Below are 21,729 nucleotides of genomic sequence, written 5' to 3' on the forward strand. Positions count from 1 at the left end.
TGGAACACACTTTCTTCTGAGCTGAACTGGGCTTTTCAGGAGTCAATAGTTTGTCAAGAATGAACCTGTCCAACTGAGTCCGAAACAGACAGGCTTTCGTCCATGTGTCCTTGGCTTAGATTTGCATCCACGACACAGTGTTTGGCCTTTGTCTGGAGCTGTTGTCGGATTGGCTTGGTACATAACTTTGTGGGCGGTGATTATTTTTCAAAGGGAAACTATACTAGACTTATATAAGCCTGCCTTAAGACTGACTGTGTTCCCTTTACGTCAGTGGAGTGTGGGTGTATCTTTCTTTTACAGTATCTTTCACTTTTAGCACACTATCTCTGTACTTCCAACAGCAATGATTTAGCGGTGAATTAAAATGGTTAACAAAAAAAAAAACTTTCTAATCCGAAATCTATGTCAAGGTAACAACCAAATGTATAGTTGAAGAAGAGTTTTCTGAAAGGAGAGTGACCACTCTTCACAGGTGTTGGGAGACATTTGAAATAAAATGCTATTTCACTTTCTTTCTGAGAGTCGGATGAAAAGATTGACCGATTGTATTGTTTGTGAGCTAAATGAAGAGTTTCAGTTGGTATATGGTTATTATGGCCTGGCATGTTGCAATAAATAGTTAGTGTGTGACATGCATCGACCCACGACTATATTACCGTCTCTGGTATTCTCTAAACTATTTATTTTTAATCATTTTCCTGGGTCAAAATGTCCGAAATGATAAAGAGCATTGTTTATTGTTTCTTCCTGTTTTACTATTTTACTGTTTTCTTTTGAATATTTACTATGCGCTGGCCGAAGAAGCACTGCAATTTCATTGGATACCTGATATGCAATGAAAACAAAGATTCTATTCTATTCTATTACACTGTATAATGATTCCCTCATAGAAAAGTTCAGAGTGCTTACTTACTTTTGCTTAGTGCTGAGGTATGCAAGAGTGTTCTTATGTAATATTCCCTGCATGCTAGCCTGGAAGCAAGTGCTGGCGGGTTTACGATGTGATTTCCCTGTCTTATCACTGTTCCTATGAATAAATACAGACACACTAATGAAACAGTGTGCAGCACCTGCGCATAGCATTCTCTTCTATATCGGAGGGCGTTTGATCTGTGTGTACGTGCTATTTTATTGAACATATGGTTTATAAGCAGAACTGGGGTTTGAGTGTGAACAAGGTATAGCTCGTATAGCTAACATGAGCTCTGAATAGGACAAAAGGCCCGATACAGTCCCAGTTAGAGTGACCTATTTATATGCAAACAGATATAGAGTGCATCTTAATGAATGACAAGCAGGCATCTCTGTCTGCACGTGCTTTGTATAGTTGATGTTTGTTACGATTGTTGTCTGTAAGTGTGAACCTTCTCTGCTGCCCGTCTTGGCCAGGACTCTCTTTTTCCTGGTTAAATAAAGGTTTAAATTTTCAAAAAGAAAAATGTCACATGGTACATTATAAACATGAATTATAAAAGGGGGCTTTTCTCCTCTAACTCTGGCAAAGAAAGCAAAAAAAGGCTATTTTCCTCGTTAGAAGGAAAGTATCTGCAAAAAAAAAAATGTCTGCTCCAAAGCTTTAGGGAGTGTAATCTTGGTTCCATCTCCTCTCCACCTCCAATAGTCTTCTTTTGGCTTGAATGAGTGGCAGTGGTCTTATTCTGAGAGCAGCAGTGAGTTAATATAGCTTCCTCCCACTCCCAGTGTGTCTCTCTCAGTGTGTGTCTCTCTGCCAGGCTGTGACATTGAGCCTTAGGTAGTGGGAGGAGGACAGGTGGCTCTAGAAGTAGCTGCAGCAGCCTGACTTCTCCTTCTGGGCCTCGATGTAATCGTGGATCTGGAACTTGGGTTCACTGGGGTGCTGGACGGCCCGGTGCTTCAGGTCCCTGAGAAAAAAGAAAAAATAAATATTTTAAATGGTAAATGGACTTAACTTATATAGCGCTTTTCCCTGTTTTTTTTCACAGACCCAAAGCGCTTTGCATTGTTTTGTACACATTCACCCGACCACAGACACATTCATACACCGATAGCAGCAGCAGCTACCATGCAGGGTGCAAGCTAACTATCGGGAGCAACTCGGGGTAATGCAAAATGCACCTCCACTTTCTGAAAACCTGTGCTCAAAAACCCCATGAGGATTTCTCTCCCCTTATGATGTCATAAGGGGAGAAACCACACCCCCTCATTAACAACCTAACTTAGCACTACCTCCACCTATGATAAACCACACCCCCAGATACCCCTGAATCTAACTGGCAGTTAGATGCAGGGCCAATCAGAGCAGACTAGGCTTTTAAGGCAGGCAGGGAGAGTCAAAAAGGAGCGTTTCAGACAGAGGCTGAAAAAGGGAGATTCAGCAATGGCCCTGTGAGATATATAAAGGATTAAATTACAATTTTGAACCTGAAAATGAGCAGAATATGTGACCTTTAACAGTCTGTAAAGTCTGCTGTGTAGATTTCTTTGAACAGTTTAAGAGGATTTTAGTCTGCGCCAAAAAAAATAATGTTTTGTTGCCAGCACTGAATTTTTCTTTTTTGCCATGGAAGCAGTAACCTGAAAGAACAGGGAGGATAAGAGGTGCAGTCTGCAGTTTCAGATCAGCAGTTTGGTTTAAGGGAAAGTCTGTGACTGACATGTAGGCAGGGCTGGACTGGGACAAAAAATCGGCCCTGGCATTTTTGGCCATGGCAGCCCACCATGATTATTTATACGATATGCAGAGGCAGGGGCGTTGCACCAAATTCTGGGCCCCTATACAGAAAGTCTTTCTGTATAGGGGTCTTACAATACAAACATGTAAAAGCTATGTTTGTCTTTAGCCCAAAACGTATGAGTGACTGGTCCCTCTCTGAGCCAGATAACAACACAATGTTTCTATTGATGAATGACCAAATCAGTACGCGTACTTGAACACAACCCCTGGTCTAATGGCTCTTAATAACCATGCACACACACAGTGTTTCTCACAGGAATTTGGGAGATTGTGTCGTGGACCCTGGACCTTCTAGGGGGGTCCGGGGGAATGCTCCCCGGAAGATTTTTTTTTAAATGTTAAAGTAAAATTCATCAATCTGGTGCACTTTGAGGAGAAAACTAAGGCTAAATCAACTGTTTCCTATTCAGGCCCGGTTCTAGACAGTCAGATTAGGGTGGGCCTGTAGAAATTTTAGGTGGGCACCCTGGGCAGAGAGACCGAAGATGCGAGCGCGCGCTCGAGCCGACATTTTTTGCCCTTGTAAGATCTCTGCGTCTGATTTTTGGCACATTTACTGTGAATTGTGTAGAACACAATATGCAAATAAACTTTGAGTGTTGCTGCGTGGGAGATTTGATTCTTGCATGTTTTTTTTCTCCCAAATGTTTATGAATAACATATAATATACATTATATACAACATAATGTATCTTTTTTTTTTAATCGCAGTATTAACTGTAGGCAGCCTGAGCTGATTGAAGAGAAAGCTTTGGGACTGGGCAACCTGGATGGTGGTAGTCCAGAGCTATATACTATACACATAGATATATAGTATTTCCACTATTGGCTCCAATGTCCAGCTGGGTGAAAATAGTAGCCAGCCGAGGTCACAACTCTGCTAGGGGGGTCCGGGTGTATGCCCCCCCGGGAGATTTGTTTTTACCTTTTTAAAGTGAAATGCATGAATCTGGTGCACTTTGAGAGGAAAATTAAGAGGCTAAATCTGAGGAATTTTGTGTGAACAAATTATTTGGAGACACAAATATAAATTTGAAATAATATAAAAATATTATGCAGGGTCCTCTGGGATGGGCTTGGTGCTCTTTTTCTTTTACGGGACATATTTTTCTGTAATATAATGAATTAATTTAAATGCAGTGAGAGGAACGAAGCAGAAGAACTCTGTTGTCCAGTTTGTTGTCCGACGGCCCTGAACGTAACTGACCATCGTCAGATGCTCATAATTACCGAGTAGAAGTTGAATGCGTGATAATAGAATTCAATGCAGCCTCTGAATGGGCGGCCCTCTGCTGTGTGTGTGATAGGGCCCAGCCTAGAACCACTCATAATGGCCTGGGAGTGCTGGGACAAAGTTTTATTTAACTTTCAGGTGAAGTTGACAGCCTGCACGCACATGTTTATGTCCATGGCACTCCCGAGAGGGAAGGGACCTCGGCCCTCGGCTGTGTGACTTGGCCGGGCCGGGCCGAGTCACACAGCCCAGGGTCCAAAAAAAAATATATATTTTTAATTTTTTTTTTTATGGACCCGGCCCGGCCCAAAATGCCTGCCGGCCCACCGGGCATTGCCCGGTACGCCCGATGGCCAGTCCAGCCCTGCATGTAGGTCGATAACTGAATGAATAAAGTGAATGAAATGGTTGTACATTATTAGATTAGTTTCATGTATATACTCGGATACATACTCTACTAAGCAACGTAATAATTTGGATTGGGTGTTACAATAATAGGTGGTTAGGGTTTACAAATTGTTTTTCTGTATGGAATAAGTGGTAAGATCATCTAAAATATGTTTTAAGTATTTCATTTAGCCTTCAATATGTACTTAACAATTAAAAAATGATAGCCGAGTCCTTCAGGAAGAAAGACAAATTCATGGGCTCACTATTTTTGGGATAATATGGTTAATACATTAATCATGATATACCTTTTAAATGTACAAGCATTGTGCTAGCAAAAGCACAATTTCAATAAATACACAACTGGAGGATATTTCCTTCATTTTAAGGGGTTTATTCATAATGTATTAAATACTTAAATGACATCACTGTAAATGGATAAATGAATGGATTGTTAAGGTGCAATATTAAGGGAGCGTCTTCTTGCGTCAGTGAGATGTATCTTACTTTTATTTTAATATTCTATTATTTGATTAAAAAGATTTGTAAAACGAGATAAATATACCGCTTACAAACAGTGTATTTAGTACATTGATAACATATGAATTTAATAAAAGGTTGCATACTTGGCCACAGCGGTGAAGGCCAGCTCTACGTTGACTCCTGTCTTGGCGCTGGTCTCCATGAATGGAACTGAATACTCCTGAGGACATACAGAGAGGGGCACACAGTGGTGAGCAGCAGAAGAACTCCCAGCATGCAACAGCTACTGTGATGATGGTCCTATACTGAAGTGAGAGAGATACTAACCCTGGCCAGTCTCTCTCCTTCATCTCTCCTGATGGCTCTCTCACTGTTCATGTCAGCCTGATAGAGAGATGCAGTAGTTAGAAGATCAGAGGAAACATCACATTTAATTAAAAAAAATATCAATTACACATATATAGCTCAGTCCGTATTGCTGCCATTTATATGTTGCCCACTGCAGACACTGCTTGTATTTTTCAAGCACTGGTCTATTTTGCTTCCACAACATGTCTTCTTTCATACTTAAACAATTAAAAGGTCCAACATGTATATATAGGTTTTTAATTGACTAAATTGTGCTATTTATTGTTGCTTATAACAATACAAACTGTATATACAAGATTCATCCACAGTCATGTTGGGGCCTGGATTGTAAAGGTTACGCTGAAACCAAACCACTGGTCCCATGCATCCCTTATTGCTGTGAGTCACGCTCTATATGGCCCTGCCTTGTTTCTCCGTCATCTAAGTGTATGTTATAAGAGAAAACATGGAATGTCTTTAGAAATATGGTGGCTGGAAATATTGTCGCCTCCCCTATATGTACTGTGAACTATCAGTGGTGCTCACACTATACTACAGGTATGGTTAAGTAGATTAGGGCCCTAAATCAGAGGAACGTTTTTTGAAGATTATAAAATCGCATGTTTTTAGTAAATGCCATCCTAAACAACCCAACTAAAACAAATGTCTGTTACATATTGATTATTGTTATGTTTTTTCATACAGCTTAAACAGCATGGGGGCAATGAAAACATATAAAAATGTCCCATAAAATCAGAAAAGTCATTAAATATGAAGCAACAATGATGTAACTGTACTGTAACATCAAGCAATGTTTCCTTTCTTAGCACTTTTTTCTATCACTTCCCTCCAACTATTACTTCTCACCTTGTTGCCCAGCAACATGATGACTACATCAGTCTGTGCATACTCATGGATCTCTGTCAGCCAGGCCTGGAACCAGAAGAAAGACAGACACATAAGTGCACAGCGTTTGTCAAGAAAACAGTGAGCAAGTGGGTTTGGATTATAGGCTGAAACTTAATTTAATCGAAGAACACACAAACACACACACACACACATGCACGCACACACACACACACACACACACACACACACACACACACAGTTTATCCACAGGGGGGCTATTACATGCTCTCTTTGGCTTTATTAGGTTTTGTTAAAGGCCGTTTCTCTTCCGCCTGACACATTTCCATATCTGTCCAGGCCGTAGACAGATCCCAGACTCACCCTGATGTTGTCGAAGGAGGTTTTGCTGGTGATGTCATACAGGAGGAGCAATGCTTTGGAGAAAGAACAAACACATAAACATATTCAATATAATAAGCTTCTATTGACACATCTCTACGTTAGTAACTTTAAAAAAATATATATATATGTATACTTTATTGTAGGAACAAAAATAGGTTATGATCTTACTGTTATTGTTTACATTTAAATGGTAAATGGTAAATGGACTCCACTTATATAGCGCTTTTCCCTGGTTTTTCACAGACTCAAAGCGCTTTACATTGTTTTGTACACATTCACCCAATCACACACACATTCATACACCGATAGCAGCAGCTACCACGCAGGGTGCAAGCTAACTATCGGGAGCAATTCGGGGTTCAATGTCTTGCCCAGGGACACTTCGACATGTGGCAGGTAGGCGGGGGATCGAACCTCCGACCCTGCACACCAGAGGCGAACTCCCTTCCCACTTCGCCACTGCCGCCCCAGCATGCTATAAAAAAAATGTGTATATATTTTTCCTGCGCAAAAAAATTATAAAACTGAAAGAAAATAATAATAAAAAAGGAGAGAAAAAGGATAATATAGCTGCATAAATGAAAATATAAGAGAAAATATGTAGTACATTTTAACATTTTACACGAGTACATACACATACATACATGCATAGGCCATATGTCAGTTACTTTTGATAATCATATGTACATGACAGTGCATATCCGCCTCACCGTGTGCATCTCTGTAATACGCATGCGTCACACTTCTGAATCTCTCTTGTCCGGCCGTGTCCCATATCTGAAATAGTTTAAAAAAAAAAGATAAAAAGAGCTGTACACAGTGACTCGGCTTGGCTTTGTTCCACTTGGCTACTTGCTCCAATTTTCTTCAGTTACGACACTGCCTGGTGCCCCAAGAGGAAGCCATACAGCCCAGGCCCCGCGCTCTATAAATAGGCCCTTCCATTGTGAGAGAAAAGCACATCATCAACTTTGACTGGAACTGATTTACTTGAACTGACCTGTAGTTTGACCTTTACGTCGTCCACAGTCACCTCTTTATTCTGGGAGAGAAGCACAGAGACACAGAGAGTTGTATTGGTATTGGACTGGGCGCCGGCTACACAGATTTAAAACTGGTTAAAGGGACAATTTAACACACGTATAGAGAAAATATAAGTAGAGAGTATAATTATTTAATTCATCCATCAAACTGTGACAGTCCTGAGTTTGAAATTTCTGCCTCCACACTAAGACACTCAGTGCGTTTACATGCAGACTCATAATCGGATAACTAAACGAATAAGACTTCAACAGGACTTTTAAACTGCATGTAAACACCTTTATCCGATCTACTTCGGACACAAATCGGCACAATAACGGACAAGAGCAGTCGGATAAGAACACCTAGATAATTCGTTCATTGTCGGCTTTCTCTCTGCATGTATACAGGGATCGGACATCGCATATCGGACTTCTCGTTCTGTGCTTGTGTGCCTGCGCGTTATGGGTTATTGACGGAAGAGAACCGGACGTGGCTCTAAAACCACTTGTTGAAAGCATGGTTGAAAGGGCTACAGCGCCACCTAGCATAGTGGAGACAGCCATGCATCGGACATTTATCCGATTTCTGAAAGGCCATGTATACTCAGACAAGTGACACGGTTCGTTCGAGTGTCTTGTTCGATATATGTGATAATCCAATCTAGTTGTGCCATGGAAACGCACTGACTGAGAAATGTGTCTAAAGATTCAAGTGGCAGCGTCAAGTGTTTTAATTCTTTTCAGTATAAAAGCATAAAATGCCAAAGTGGTGTCAATCAAAGTCAAAATTGATTCCAATGGTAAATCTACTATAGGGAGTAAGTTGTTGTGGTAAATGCTTCTGAATCTTTTGTGTCAAGTTGATCACTGGTGAGACGTGTAGTGCAAATCTGCACAACACGGCTGTTGTTCAAAGCCAAATGGTCTTGATAGGTGGTGGTTATGTCAAAAAAAAGCCAGGCCGGTCAGAAATGAAAAGAGAAAGCTATTATGGCCTAGTAGCTCTGCGTCACCATCCACTTTAAATCAGCCTATTTCACTTAAGAAGGAAACTGGTTGACAAAAGAGCCATGGTTTAAGAACAGCTAAAGGGCTAGCGGGCTTAGAGTACATAGCTGCAGTATTTTTATTACTCCCTGCGTCAACAAGCTTTCTAGCAACAGCTATTCAGCAAGGACGCATAAGGGTCCTACAAGTTGTTAGCCCCAGATGTGCAAGAGAACAACAGTGGATGTATGGGGACTTTGAAATAAGAAATAGAACATTTTTCTATCTAAAACAAAAGCTGAACTACGTGCATCAAGTTCAATTTGAAAAGGGGGCCAGGCTTTAATTATCTGGTCACACATACAGACTTAAAGGGGCAGGCTCTCTGGCCGCTCATGAGCCACTATTCTAGTGCACAACAAAGTCATTAATGTCACAGGCAGCTCATTATATCTACTGTGTATTATAGAGAATTGTATGCACGTTGACCCACACAGTCAGTTCATCCTACGCTTTATTTTGAATGTACCTAGCAGGAAAAAGGGGAACCTCCTCCATGGTAACAAAGGAGGGGCCCATAAGGGGTCGGGAGGCCCGTGTGTGTGCTCACAGCCCCAGATATGAGCAGGGAATATTAGTTTTGGCTTAATTAGGTGACAAACGTTTAAATGCCCCTCTGATGTAAAGGAAATAGCCTATTTTTTTTGGCCTAAGGTCACACCAAAGGGGCAACTGAGCCGCTCAAACGCCCCTTTTCTAACCTTAGGGCAAGTGTGGAAGTCCCATAAGCCGACACTGGTTAATGGTTCCCCGAGGACATTTCAGTTTTGGACAAAAGCAGTAGTGTTTTTACTACCCCAGCTGTTGTTCCTGGGTGAGCGTACCCATGACAAAGGCATAAAGGAAAACTATATCAAAATAGCATTCTGTGCACTGATGGTCTCGTTTGCTGTTACATGTCATTTGTGATCATCAGAGGAAATACAGTGGCTGTTGAATTTTGTTTGATTTTGCAACAATGCGAGCACACCGCCAAATAAATTCCATTTACCTCTGTTCATTGTTATAGCGGTGGAGACAGAAATCTCGCACATACTGTATATCTCAAAATCTAGGGTCCAATACACTTTATATATAGAAAAACATGCCTTGATATCACTTGAGGTAAATAGGTGAAGGCCTATATATGTAAAATATTCAAAGACATACCGTGAAGCCAATGCCCACTGTAGCGGAGAAGGAGCCGGGGATGAACTTTCCCTGATCGAACTGCACCAACAGAGACGTTTTTCCCACGCCACTGTCCCCCACCAGGATGGTCTGCAAGAAAAACAGCAAGGTTCCAATTAGAAACTATGTATATACAGTATGTGTGTGTGTGTGTGTGTGTGTGTGTGTGTGTGTGTGTGTGTGTGTGTGTGTGTGTGTGTGTGTGTGTGTGTGTGTGTGTGTGTGTGTGTGTGTGTGTGTGTGTGTGTGTGTGTGTGCGTGCGTGCGTGTGTGTGTGTGTGTCAGATATTAGTCTCTGGCTAAGACCTTGGCAATCATTTTATTTTTTTGACACATGAGTCAGCACTTGCGTTATCACGGCTGATTTTTATCTTTTAACAATTAGCTTGGCAGTGCACCGCTTTAACAGTCTAGTCTGACTCACATACTGTACGTAGCACACAAGGAGATAACAGGCAAGAAGACAATGAAGTGCATTGAAAGGCAGCATGGTAACAAAACAAGCTTCCAAAGTTAGTCACCATGCAGGGCCATCAGTCAACCACTTATTTGTCTTTAGGCCCTGTCATCATCTGTAAACATACACACATGCACACACACACACACACACACACACACACACACACACACACACACACTGGCCTCTAACTTTTGACAGCCAAAGTGGCGTCTGTCATATTGTGACAAGTTCCTTTTTGTTCAAAAGGCAAAGATTTTTGTCTTGAGGCAAAGATTTGTAGTTCCAGTAAAAAAAAGTCATGCAATCGTCAGTTGAATCAGGCAGTGGGTTCAACTGTAACCCAGGTTTTGTCTGAACACACTTGAATAATAGGGCGAGAAGAGCGTGAGTGAGAAAGAGAGGGAGAAGGATTAGAGTGGAGAAGCTTGAGCGGCTTTTCTCTGCAGATGTAGAGTTTTAGAGCCTCCCTTTGATCTAGGCTTTTAGAAAGGATTTACGAAAAACTCTCCAGAAATGTGTCACACACCACAGTGCTGGATGAAATATGGATACTGCAGCAACACTCATAGTCTGACATTTTCATTTGTAGTTTAACTAAAAGCTGCACATAGCTATGTCTCTCTGTTGTGGGTGAAATGGAAAGTTCTGCAATTGAGACAAGAATTTGGTTTAGAAAAATCCTATCATCTTTAGTCAGTGATGAAAACAGAAAGCACCCTGATGTTCAAGGTTTATTTGGGGTTGTTGAATTCTGTGTTAACATGGGGTTTCAGGGGCGCCCTTAGCTCAGTTGGTAGGGCGTCCCCCCCCATGGGCCTCGGCCAGCAGCGGACCCGGGTTCGATTCCAGACCGCGGTCGTTCTCTGCATGTCACTCCCCTCTCTGCCCCATTTCAACTCTGTCTCTACACTATCAATAAAAGAAATATCTTAAAAAAACATGGGGTTTGGATAGCTTAACTAATAGCCTACTGGATCTGCTGACAACTTCAATATGTGCAATATACTGTAGTATAGTATGGATGCATATATTCGATATTAAATAAATATTTCTACAAATTCTACCAGAGGTTATGTACACATTAAAATATGTAAGAGGTAGCCTATTTGTATTAAAGCTATAGTGTGTAAACGTCTGTCGCCCTCATGGGGAATTCTGTGAAATTACAACAACACTGTCGGTGCATCTACATAAGGTAATACCTTCCGCTGTACGTCCAGGTTTTTTCCTAGTAGTATCAACATCAGAAACATTTCTTGGGCTTTTCTTGAGATTTTTCTGAGCTCCTCCTTACACTAGTGTCAGGGGGCAACACCAGTTTGTAAGCGCTGCCATACTGAAAAATAGAGAGATAGTTTCGTGGACCTGATAGGCCTAATCAACTTTGTGTCAACTCGTTTGGTGACGGCTAGAATATAACACACATTCGTTTATATGAAAAGTTTACACACTGTAGCTTTAAACTGACACTTAGAGGACTACACAAACCAACAGCAATATATAGTGATTTGATTGTATTCCAGTTGACTGTACTTCACTGAGAGCGTACAGTATAACACTATGCATTGTGCCTGATTGTGTGTATGTGAGGACAAAACCAGTGAAACAACCACAATTATTTTAGCCTGGTTTTTCAGCCTTAAACAGGCACATGGGCATGTGATGGGCGGACGCATGCGTGCCTGTTTGTGGTGGGAAAAGGGGGGGGGTAGCCTAGAACGCTGTTTCCCTGGTAACCGAGGCAAGCTGACGAAGGGAGTCTGTCTCTTTAAAATGTCAGCGGAGACTTGAGGGGAATTAGGCGAAAAGCACCACAGATGTTGGGGAATAACAGATGGATGATGTATAGCCTACAGTGTGTGTGTGTGTGTGTGTGTGTGTATGTGTGTGTGTGTGTGTGTGTGTGTGTGTGTGTGTGTGTGTGTGTGTGTGTGTGTGTGTGTGTGTGTGTGTGTGTGTGTGTGTGTGTGTGTGTGTGTGTGTGTGTGTGTGTTGTGAGAGAAAGAACAAGATTTAATACATCTCCCGGGCCAGATAAGTTTCCCCTTACCTGCCTGAGCCCAGTCATTCTTACTGGGAAGGAAGCTTCTTTAAAGGGATAGTTCAGTATTTTTGAAGGGGGGGAGGGGGGGATTGTTTTGTTATTCTGGCCCTGTCTGCAACAGTACAAGGCTGACTTAAAATGACTGTACTGATCGCCGTCTCCATAACACACAAACTATGCCTAAAATACCTAAGACAACCCCACCTCAAAAATATCTGAACTATGCCTTTAAGAGCTGCTTCCATGGAGGCCATTGTGGTAATAAACAATAGGTGTACAGTATAGGTCCCTTTATTATGGGTGAAGCAACAGTTTTAGAAGATAGAAATACCTTTGTGTTGTGAAGCCGTGCCAATGGGAAATGAGCAATGTTGAAACGCCACGTTAACTTCCTGGAGAGCGGGAAGTGTGTGTGTGTGTGTGTGTGTGTGTGTGTGTGACGCACGGGTTGGAATTTAATTTAGCTTGGCAGTTCTCATAGCGATATTAATTCAGACTGCTCGATATTAGACTGCACGGCTGTTATATGAAAGCCACACAACAAGGCATATTAATCTAGCTTTCAGTATTAAAAACTCAATGTGTGGTAATGTGTGTGTGTGTGTGTGTGTGTGTGTGTGTGTGTGTGTGTGTGTGTGTGTGTGTGTGTGTGTGTGTGTGTGTGTGTGTGTGTGTGTGTGTGTGTGTGTGTGTGTGTGTGTGTGTGTGTGTGTGCGTGCGTGTGTGCCTCTACGTACGTGTATTACAGGACACTCTTGTGAAGTCAAATGTTGATTGTATTGAGCTATGATAGAACCCTCAAATAAGATCAGGATATTAAAGTTGGTTCTAGTTTGTTTGGTGATATTCTTTATGTTTTTTTTTCTTCTCAACAGATACGATGAAAATATCAATTCCAACAATGAATTGATCTTCTAACGAGTACAGTATTGTCAATATGTCCAAATCCTGATTACTCTGTGCCGTAGAGCTCCATTGTTCACTGAGGCACACATTTGAAAAAACTGATTCGACTGACTTTTGAGAATGCTGTTACAGTACCTTAATTATTATCTCTAATGCAAGTCCAATGCATTGCATCCAATTTGCTCGTCCAATACATTGCATTAAATGGATAGATGCTTTTAGGCCTTATCCAGTTGTACATGGGTGTTTTCATAACCGTATCTTGTCCTGTGCGGTTTGGCCTTTTGTCTACACGCAAACATCCCAACCTGACACTATGAGTTGAAATCCTCTGGCCAAGGAGTAGATTTTTGAAAACTCACTATTTCTGTATTCATGGGGACATAAAAACTGTGTATTTTTGGGAAATGCTAGGGGTCATGACCTCAATTTGCGCATGGCACTTGCTGTTTACACCTGCTGAGCATGTGCATTACCCTTGTCAAGAAGATGCTCCCAATGTTCCTCTATGGAGTTTGACAGGCCTCTTTATAGCCACCTACTGGCCGGACATTTTCCATCATTTGTTGCGTCGTCAATTGTACGGAGTGATATTCTAAAACACTGTAGTGTGTGTTTGGCCTTAGACAGAGCCTGGACCCTAGAGTCATTTCAGAACCCATGTCAGCTACAACAGCTACCATAACCAAAAAGCACTCTAAAATCTCCTTTATATATTGAGTAATCATCATCCCTAAGAGGAGGAACAGGGGAGACCGACAGAAAGAAAAAGCTTCTTCCCCAGGGAGAAAACAGACTCATATATAAAAGGTAGTTCCAAAAAATTCAAAATAGCAGAGAGAACGAGGGTTGATAGAGAGAGAGAGAGAGAGAGAGAGAGAGAGAGAGAGAGAGAGGGCGGCAAAGTGACTTGCTAATGCTGTTCACCTGAAAGAACTGTCTGACTTTTAGGAGGACAGCTTGTATTGCTGTAATTTTCCCCTTTGTCAAGCACCTGCTCCCCTCCCACACAGTACAGGCTATATATTAACACGTGCACTGACACAGGCACACACACACACACACACACACACACACACACACTGTGTGTGTGTGCTTCCCAGGCAATTAAAAGCAGCTGGCTCTGGTCAAAGTGCATACTGGCTACGTTAGGGTTACCCCTGTTCATGTCTCAGTGGACCCCAGGCCTTTGGGGAAAACTCTCTCTTCACACATAACCCACACTATTGACATGGAGTCACTTAGCAGCAGTCCTGATGAATAATTTAAAATATTGACTTTAAAGCTATAGTGAGTAACTTTGTCATAGGAATAAATGTTGGTTACATTCAAGCCATCGCCCAAACGAGTTGACACAAAGTTGATCAAGCCTATCAGCTCCACAAAACTCTCTCTGTATTTCTCAGTATGGCGCATTTACAATCTGGTGTGCCCCCCCTCGACATATAGCCTGGACTGATCGCCTATTTACTTCCGCTCCATTGTCATTTCCCTTCAGTCAGTCTGGGTCCGTGGTAAATTTGCAGGATTTCTCGCCCAGATTTTTTGGAGGTCCCATCAGCGAACAGAGGGAATAGCAGAGAACAATGACGTTGAGTTTAACTTGTAAAACTGTCAAACGCCGGCGCATGACATATTGTAAGCCACGACCAAACGTTATGCGATTTGTTGGCAGATCCAGAGTGGCATTGGGCAGATCCAATAGTTTTAAACTTCAACAGACACCCGCCTTCGAGTGAGTTAACGTTGAGCGATTCCAGACCCTCTGTACAAATGAAATGAAGTACGATGGTCTGGTAGGACCAGGCTACCCGACACTGGGGCAAGAGCTAAGAAAAATCCCAAGAAGAGCCCAAGAAATGTTTCAGTTGTTGATTCTAGTGCGATGAAAAAACCTGGACATACAGCAGAAGGTATAAAACCCATGCTCCATCACAGAAGGCTTTACCTCATGTAGGTGTGACAACAATGTTGTTGTAACTTGTCAGAATTCCTCATGGGGGCAACATAATTGACGTACTATAGCTTTAAGTGCAAAAGCAAAAGCCCCATCATACAAATGGGAAACTATTTGTAGTTATTATAACGTTTAGTCAAATTATAATTGACTTAATATAATTTCTGAAAAATTCAAATAAAAAACCTGAGGAACCATTTCTCACAGTGACAGATATTGAAAATGTAGGCCATCGCAAACTAAAGGCTGAATTAATACTAATGCCAACCAGCTTTGACTGGTTCCCTCAATCTCACACTGACCTGGAGGCTATCTCTGAGATACAGGAACTTGAATGTCACTGAAGCCCACAGGGAGGTCTCTGTTTTATTCTATCCCTGTGTTCCAAATCACATACTCTTTCTTTTAACTACACTACATACTAAAGTACAGAAGAGTTTTAAGGCCACAGGAGAGAAAAAAAATCAGATAAGGAAGTTTTTTTTTTCATTATGTCGATAAATGTCAAGAATAAAGACGAATACTCCAAAATGCTATTGGATTAAGTGGGGCATTTATGTGTTTTCAGCATACTACAATTGACGTGCATGTATTGGGACATCCTACATCTTTTTCTGGCATACTAAATAGTAGGGAAGTATGGGGATTGGAACGCACAATTTGTTCCATCCACAGCGATGTCAAAGGCCAGCACTCTAGGGCTGGAGAATCTGGACTCTAAACTTGCTGAATTATTGGTATATGTAGGTTTATGCCGCCTGAACTGCTTGATGTTGAGGTTATGATAGCACCTCATAGGGTGTCATGGAACGTTTTGTATTGGCTGATGTCTATGTTACTGAGTACCATAATCAATCATACTAGCATTTTAGTGATGTCCTGGTCTTCATATGTTAACCCTTAGCCTGTGGAGTGCTTCTCTGGACCTGCTGTATCTCCCTCCCTCTGTACGATACTGTGCTCTATGTGTCCTCACCATTGTTCTTCAGTGTTGGAAGCGATGGTTGAACAGCTTTTGAGTAAGCCTATATACACTTCGACTGTCCTCTTCCATTGGCTCTGACTGACTGACAGCACGTCTGGAATCAAATCCAAAATGTATGGGGTATTGCCAAGACCTAGGACGTTAGGAATAAAGGGACGTCGAAAAAGATTCACACTTATATTTTTACACCTGGACTGTTCGAAATATGTTGTTTAGATTTTATATATTCCAGGTGCCAGTGAACTTTCGACTCCTCACTGTCCCTAAAAGCCCTGCTAGATTTGTTGGGTCTTTTAGCTGTTCCAGAGTCCAGGTTAAAGTCAAAAGGAGAGGCATCGACACCCTTGCTTTGAAACACTAGAGGTAAGTGTGCTGATACTGCCTTATATTTCAAACCCTGTCTTAAAACATATTTCCATAGGCATAACCTTCTTGGCCGACCACAAGACTTGTTCATCTGCGTGATTGTCCTTGTGGGCTGTCTCCTTGCACTGTTTGTAAATTGCAATATGAATACATTTATTATTATTTTCTTGATTAATTTGTTGCCACTTTGGACGGAATTTACTGGATTTAGGAGAAATGGAACAGTGGTCATGGATTATTCCTGTTTAAATGTAGGCTATGCAGCGAGGATGCCACATTACCCCCCCCTGACCCTAATGCATCAGTCACTCTATTCCTCCTGATTCCATCTGATTGCTCATCAACGGAAGTGTGGGATCATGTTACCAAATTAGCACGAAGGAAGATGCCTACTCACTCTATGGCCTACAGGGACGACATTTAACTAACACTATCACACACACACACACACACACACACACACACACACACACACGTTCTGGCCTGGAGTGACGTTGACAGGCAGAAAGTGGCTACACTGCAGCAGAGTGACTTCTCTTTAAAGGTGAAGTCAGTAATTCTAGAGAATGCTTGTTGTCACTTTTAAATCAGTAAATCTACACACTATCCATGCTGTCTGTACGTTGTGTGTGCTGAGAACAAATATCCAGTGTTAATACACAGCTACTAGAGTCTGTAAACTGGCATGTTGCCCTCTTTACATTCCCTTTGTTGTACATAGCTGTTTACAGAGCCTAGGCTGTGTGTGAACACTAGATTTTAGTCAGCGCACACACAGTGGCGGACAGTTGGTGGATCGGGAAGATATTCACTGATTTTGACAAAAAGTGATTTCGACAACAAGCGTTCTCAAGAATCGCTGACTCCACCTTTAAATCAGCATCACTCTTTCTGAAGCTTAGGAAAGCAGGGCGCTAATAGAATATGATTGAAGACATGAGAATGTGATGATGTGTTTTTTTTTTTTGGGGGGGGGGGGGGGGGGCGGATTAGACACGCAACAAGTCTGGAAACGGAACAAGACCGGATCAGCACCATGGAGAGCAGCCCGGCCGGCACGGGGGCGTCCCCGGCTCACTGCGCCGAGAACATGCCAGTAAACCAATGGTCATGGATGAACAATGGAAGAAAGACATCTTAAATAAAGTAGGCTACAAACACGCAAAGTCAATTCGTTTTACAGCGGAACGGTCCTGATGGTAAAGTTAGAATGTGTGTTCGAGACGATAGAACGACCCCATCCTTGCATTTGACGGGACACCTGTTGTGTTATTGTGTGAGTGTGTAACATAGCAGCATCATCATCTCCTCCATACCTTGTGCACTAACTCCTGGTCGTATGTGGGGGCTGCTGTGGTGGTGGTGGGGGTCTTCGCCTGGCCGTCGGCGGTCTCTCTGGACTCGTAGCCGCTGTCGGGCTGGATCTCCGGGTAAGACGAGGTGTAGTTCGCCTGCACGGAGATCGGCTCCATCGACTCCATCCGCTCCATGCTGAATCCTGTCTTGAATCCTGCCTTCTACAGTGTAGGGGAGCCCTGGCGAGGAGAATAAAAGCTAGTAAACCACACAGCTCTCTCTCTCTCTCTCTCTCTCTCTCTCTCTCTCTCTCTCTCTCTCTCTCTCTCTCTCTCTCGGTCCTCCCCCCCACGCACACGCAGTCACTATTGCCTGCAAGCCCCTCCTTTTCTCCCGCGGAGTGAATCACAGTCTTCTGCCCACATCACTTCACATTTAAAAGACGCGTCGTGATTGCATCGGCCACATCACACAGAGCGCAGAACAAAGGAGGAGGGAGAGGAGAAGAGGGGGGATGGAACGATGTGAAGTTTGTAGAATGGAAGAGATGAGGATGAATGGGGAGGATGTGTGTGTAGGGGATGTGTGTGACGTCACGACGAGGCTTCATTCAAACAGGGTGACAGTTACTCTTTTAATGTAGGCATTTTCTTTTTTTTTATCAACAGTTATTTTAAAAGAAAACATACCTTTGTCGATGTTTAATGAGGCAGTGATTATCCTAGAACAGTGCTCCTCAACTCACAAGAGATTATTTTATACATCAATGTCCAGTTCGAAAAATAAAACTGCTGTACAAACATTGAAAATGGTTATTATGAGGCCATATCATGAATATTCAAGATTATTTATTTGTCATATATGCACAACAAGTAGGCCTACAGCAGCAGTCATTGGCAATGAAATGATTGAGTTCATCCTCCCTTCAACAATGCAATATAAAATAAAGAAAAGTATAAGAGAAACACACAAGTGAAGGGAGCAACCTGAGATCTAAACAAACACAAAAGTAGTGTGCAATCATCCCTGCTCTTTTTGCTCAAAGTGGATAGTGCATTGTATTCAATTGTACTTGAATACTTTTATCTGGCCGTTGCATTTAAATTGACATCAGAACCTCCGTCTATGCTCCGAGGTAAGCATCCGTACCGTTCTGAAACACATCTATTCACACCAGGCAAGTGTACCGTGCTTGAGCATGATACTGAGCACACACACTATAGTCAAACCAACCAGACTGTAGCCGTGAATTGGGCTTGGTAATGGTACAATTGTGTCACCTGTCGACTTCCACGCTTACCCTGAGGTTATACAAGTGGCATTTGAGCAGCTAAGTGCCCCTCTGGTGTGACTTTAGGGCAAAAAGTAAAGTGTTTTCTTCATCATAAAAGCGCATGAGCCCCTCACTTTTTTTTCACCTGAAGGGGTACCCTAATGGGACACTTCTATGCTGTTTTTGAAATCACATCAGAAGGGCATTTGAGCGTGCCTGTGTGTGTGTGTGTGTGTGTGTTTGTGTGTGTGTGTGTGTGTGTGTGTGTGTGTGTGTGTGTGTGTGTGTGTGTGTGTGTGTGTGTGTGTGTGTGTGTGTGTTCAGTTTCAGCCAGAACTATTCACCCCAATATCTGTGGGCTGTCAGCATGAATGCACATACATAAGTATAGGTAGATATTTTTTTATTTTTTTCGCCCCTGCTCCTTTAAGAGTCTGTACACGCGTCTGGTCTACTGACATATAAATGAGATGAACTGTTTTCTCACCCGATCACTGCACAATGGATAAAGTTGTGTCACTGTAAATAAAACTAAGGTTATTCAGTGGATAGGCAAACACGATTTTACACACAAAACGTGATTTTTTTCTTCTTCTACAAAATAGGCTATTATGTTTTGTTATCACCAGTGTGCAACAAAATAATCCGCCAAAATCATGAACAGGGAAAACACATTTCTTTCAAAGGTTTTTTTATTAGATTGCAAAGTAGCAAAGCAGCTGCAGTACAATGGATTACAACTTTTTTCCCCTTTCCCCCCCCCCCCGAACATACCCCACCCATATCCCACCCTCACACCCAATCACAAACAATCCTGCATTAAGAAATTAGTACAAAAAAAATAATACATAATGTTAAAAATAGCAGAAACGAAACAGAAACACACACTTCAAGAAACAAAAACAAACAACCAATATGAAACAAAAAACAAAGAAATAAAATTGAATCAAACTAAAGAGGGGAGGGGGGGAAAAACACATTTAAAAGAAAAAGTCAATGTTATATACTATATTTGAGGGATTTCTGTGTGTGTTGCTGTGCTACAAAGAGGCTAATCCATGAATTTCCACTAGAGTTTGCACAAGAGTCAATTTGCAGGAGGACAAAGACCGTGTGAGTGGCTGCCTCCACCAACCTCCTGACATGTTAATGTTTAGCCGCTAGTTAATCCAGGGGTGTGTGTTTGTGTGTGTGTGTGGGGGGGGGGGGTGGGGGGGGGGACCACTAGTGTCTACATCCTGTTTAGGACTTTACAACAAGTTTAGATTAGAAGAAGAAGTAAAAGAAAGAAAGCTGTTGTCCTCCAGCTCAAATGCAATATGTGATAGTGGTGAAAGCTGTCAGCCTAGGTAATGTATGAGGATCAGGGGGGGATACTGACTGGATACTTCACCTCCGACTCCAAACAGTGATCCATGCTATGGCTCCGGAGCTGCTGACTGTCATCATGGCCTCAGGTGAGTGGAGCGCTTTGTTATTTCCTCTTCTGTTTCCCTTTTAACCAGTCATTGTTCTTTTATTTTATTCTAATAAAATAAAAATAAAAATTGTTTATTTTATTTATCTTCAAATCACTTTTAAAATAAGCTTGATGTATTTTCTTTGTTTTTACTATTCCTTAAATGCAATTTTGAATGTCCAATCTTGATGTTTTTTTATGCCCATGTACAGCACTTTGAATGGCCTTGTGTCTGAATTGTGCTATAGGAATAAATGTGCCTTGCCTTGCCAATTGCCTCTCACCATTTTTAAAAGAAAAACAAAGGCTTTTGAATTAGGTTCCCTAATGCACATCTTTATTAACACCATTTCAATTTTCATTGCGTTACTTGCTATCATGGGTGTAGATTGTGTTTCTTTAGTCTTTAGTTATCATATGCAGCATAGCACTCTACACTATAATATCATGGTTACATTTCAGTGGGTATTTTCATTCCCCTTGAGCTTGAGAGGAAAGCTATTTTTTTCCTACCTGCCGTGGTTTAGGGGGAGACAGTTAAGATGTTTGTAGATGAGAGATTGTCCTGTGTACGCGGTCTACTGTCATCCCTTGTTGATTGTATTTAAATTAAAAAAGTTAAAGTAAAAAAGTTCCAGATCGTTTATTTTGTTGCCCGATTAGCACTGATTGAAGTTCGAAAACCAACTTTAACGTTACTGTTTCACTGTAGTTATTTACAGCAGCAGGTCCTACAGTTTTGATTACACACATATCTTAAGAGTGGTTACAGGTGTCTCAAAATATGTATATTTTTTTATTCATGATGATATAATAATTCAATACTAAAAATGACCTGTAGAGAACTTACGTAATGTCTTTGCCTTTACATAGATTTTATTCATTGTATTCATTGATTTATTTTTTACAGCAACACAGATCTTTGTATGTAGCAGGGCCGGCGGTAGCCAGGGGCCAGGGTGGGCCGTGCCCACCCAAATGTGGGCTGTGCCCACCCAATTTTTTTTTTTAGGTGGAAGTCCAGACCCACTATCGGACGGACCTGTTCATTCGCTGTCCAAGAAAATGTCAAATACAATTCAGACAATTAATTAATACTAAAGAATATACCACTACCATGCATTGCTTCTAATTGTATTATTGGGTGGGCAGGACAGCCTGCCGCCAAGTCACCATCCCGCTTATAGTGGTCACTGGTCAGCAGAGCCGGCCCGAGGCATAAGCGAAATGAGCGGTTGCTTAGGGTCCCCACTGCCAGGGGGGGCCCCCCAATTTTTTTTTAAATTATTATTTTTTTTTTAGTTTGTGTGTTTGATATCAACA

The 21,729-nt window shown here is 41.8% G+C and overlaps 1 protein-coding gene across 1 annotated transcript; it reads right to left on the minus strand.

Annotated features, from left to right (window-relative positions):
* Window positions 1-1,780: 1,780 nt before the first annotated feature.
* Window positions 1,781-17,868, minus strand: LOC307267384 (ras-related protein Rab-37-like; the record flags this gene model as incomplete). Its single annotated transcript, XM_080049700.1, has 9 exons — window positions 1,781-1,886; window positions 4,966-5,042; window positions 5,150-5,206; window positions 6,038-6,103; window positions 6,401-6,453; window positions 7,132-7,198; window positions 7,422-7,463; window positions 9,640-9,750; window positions 17,695-17,868. The coding sequence occupies 9 exons, from the start codon at window positions 17,866-17,868 to the stop codon at window positions 1,781-1,783; spliced, it is 753 nt and encodes a 250-aa protein (XP_079905826.1).
* Between the last annotated feature and the right edge of the window lie 3,861 nt (window positions 17,869-21,729).

The sequence above is a fragment of the Ammodytes marinus genome (genome assembly GCF_949987685.1).
Source record: "Ammodytes marinus genome assembly, chromosome: 20".
Classification (NCBI taxonomy): domain Eukaryota; kingdom Metazoa; phylum Chordata; class Actinopteri; order Uranoscopiformes; family Ammodytidae; genus Ammodytes; species Ammodytes marinus.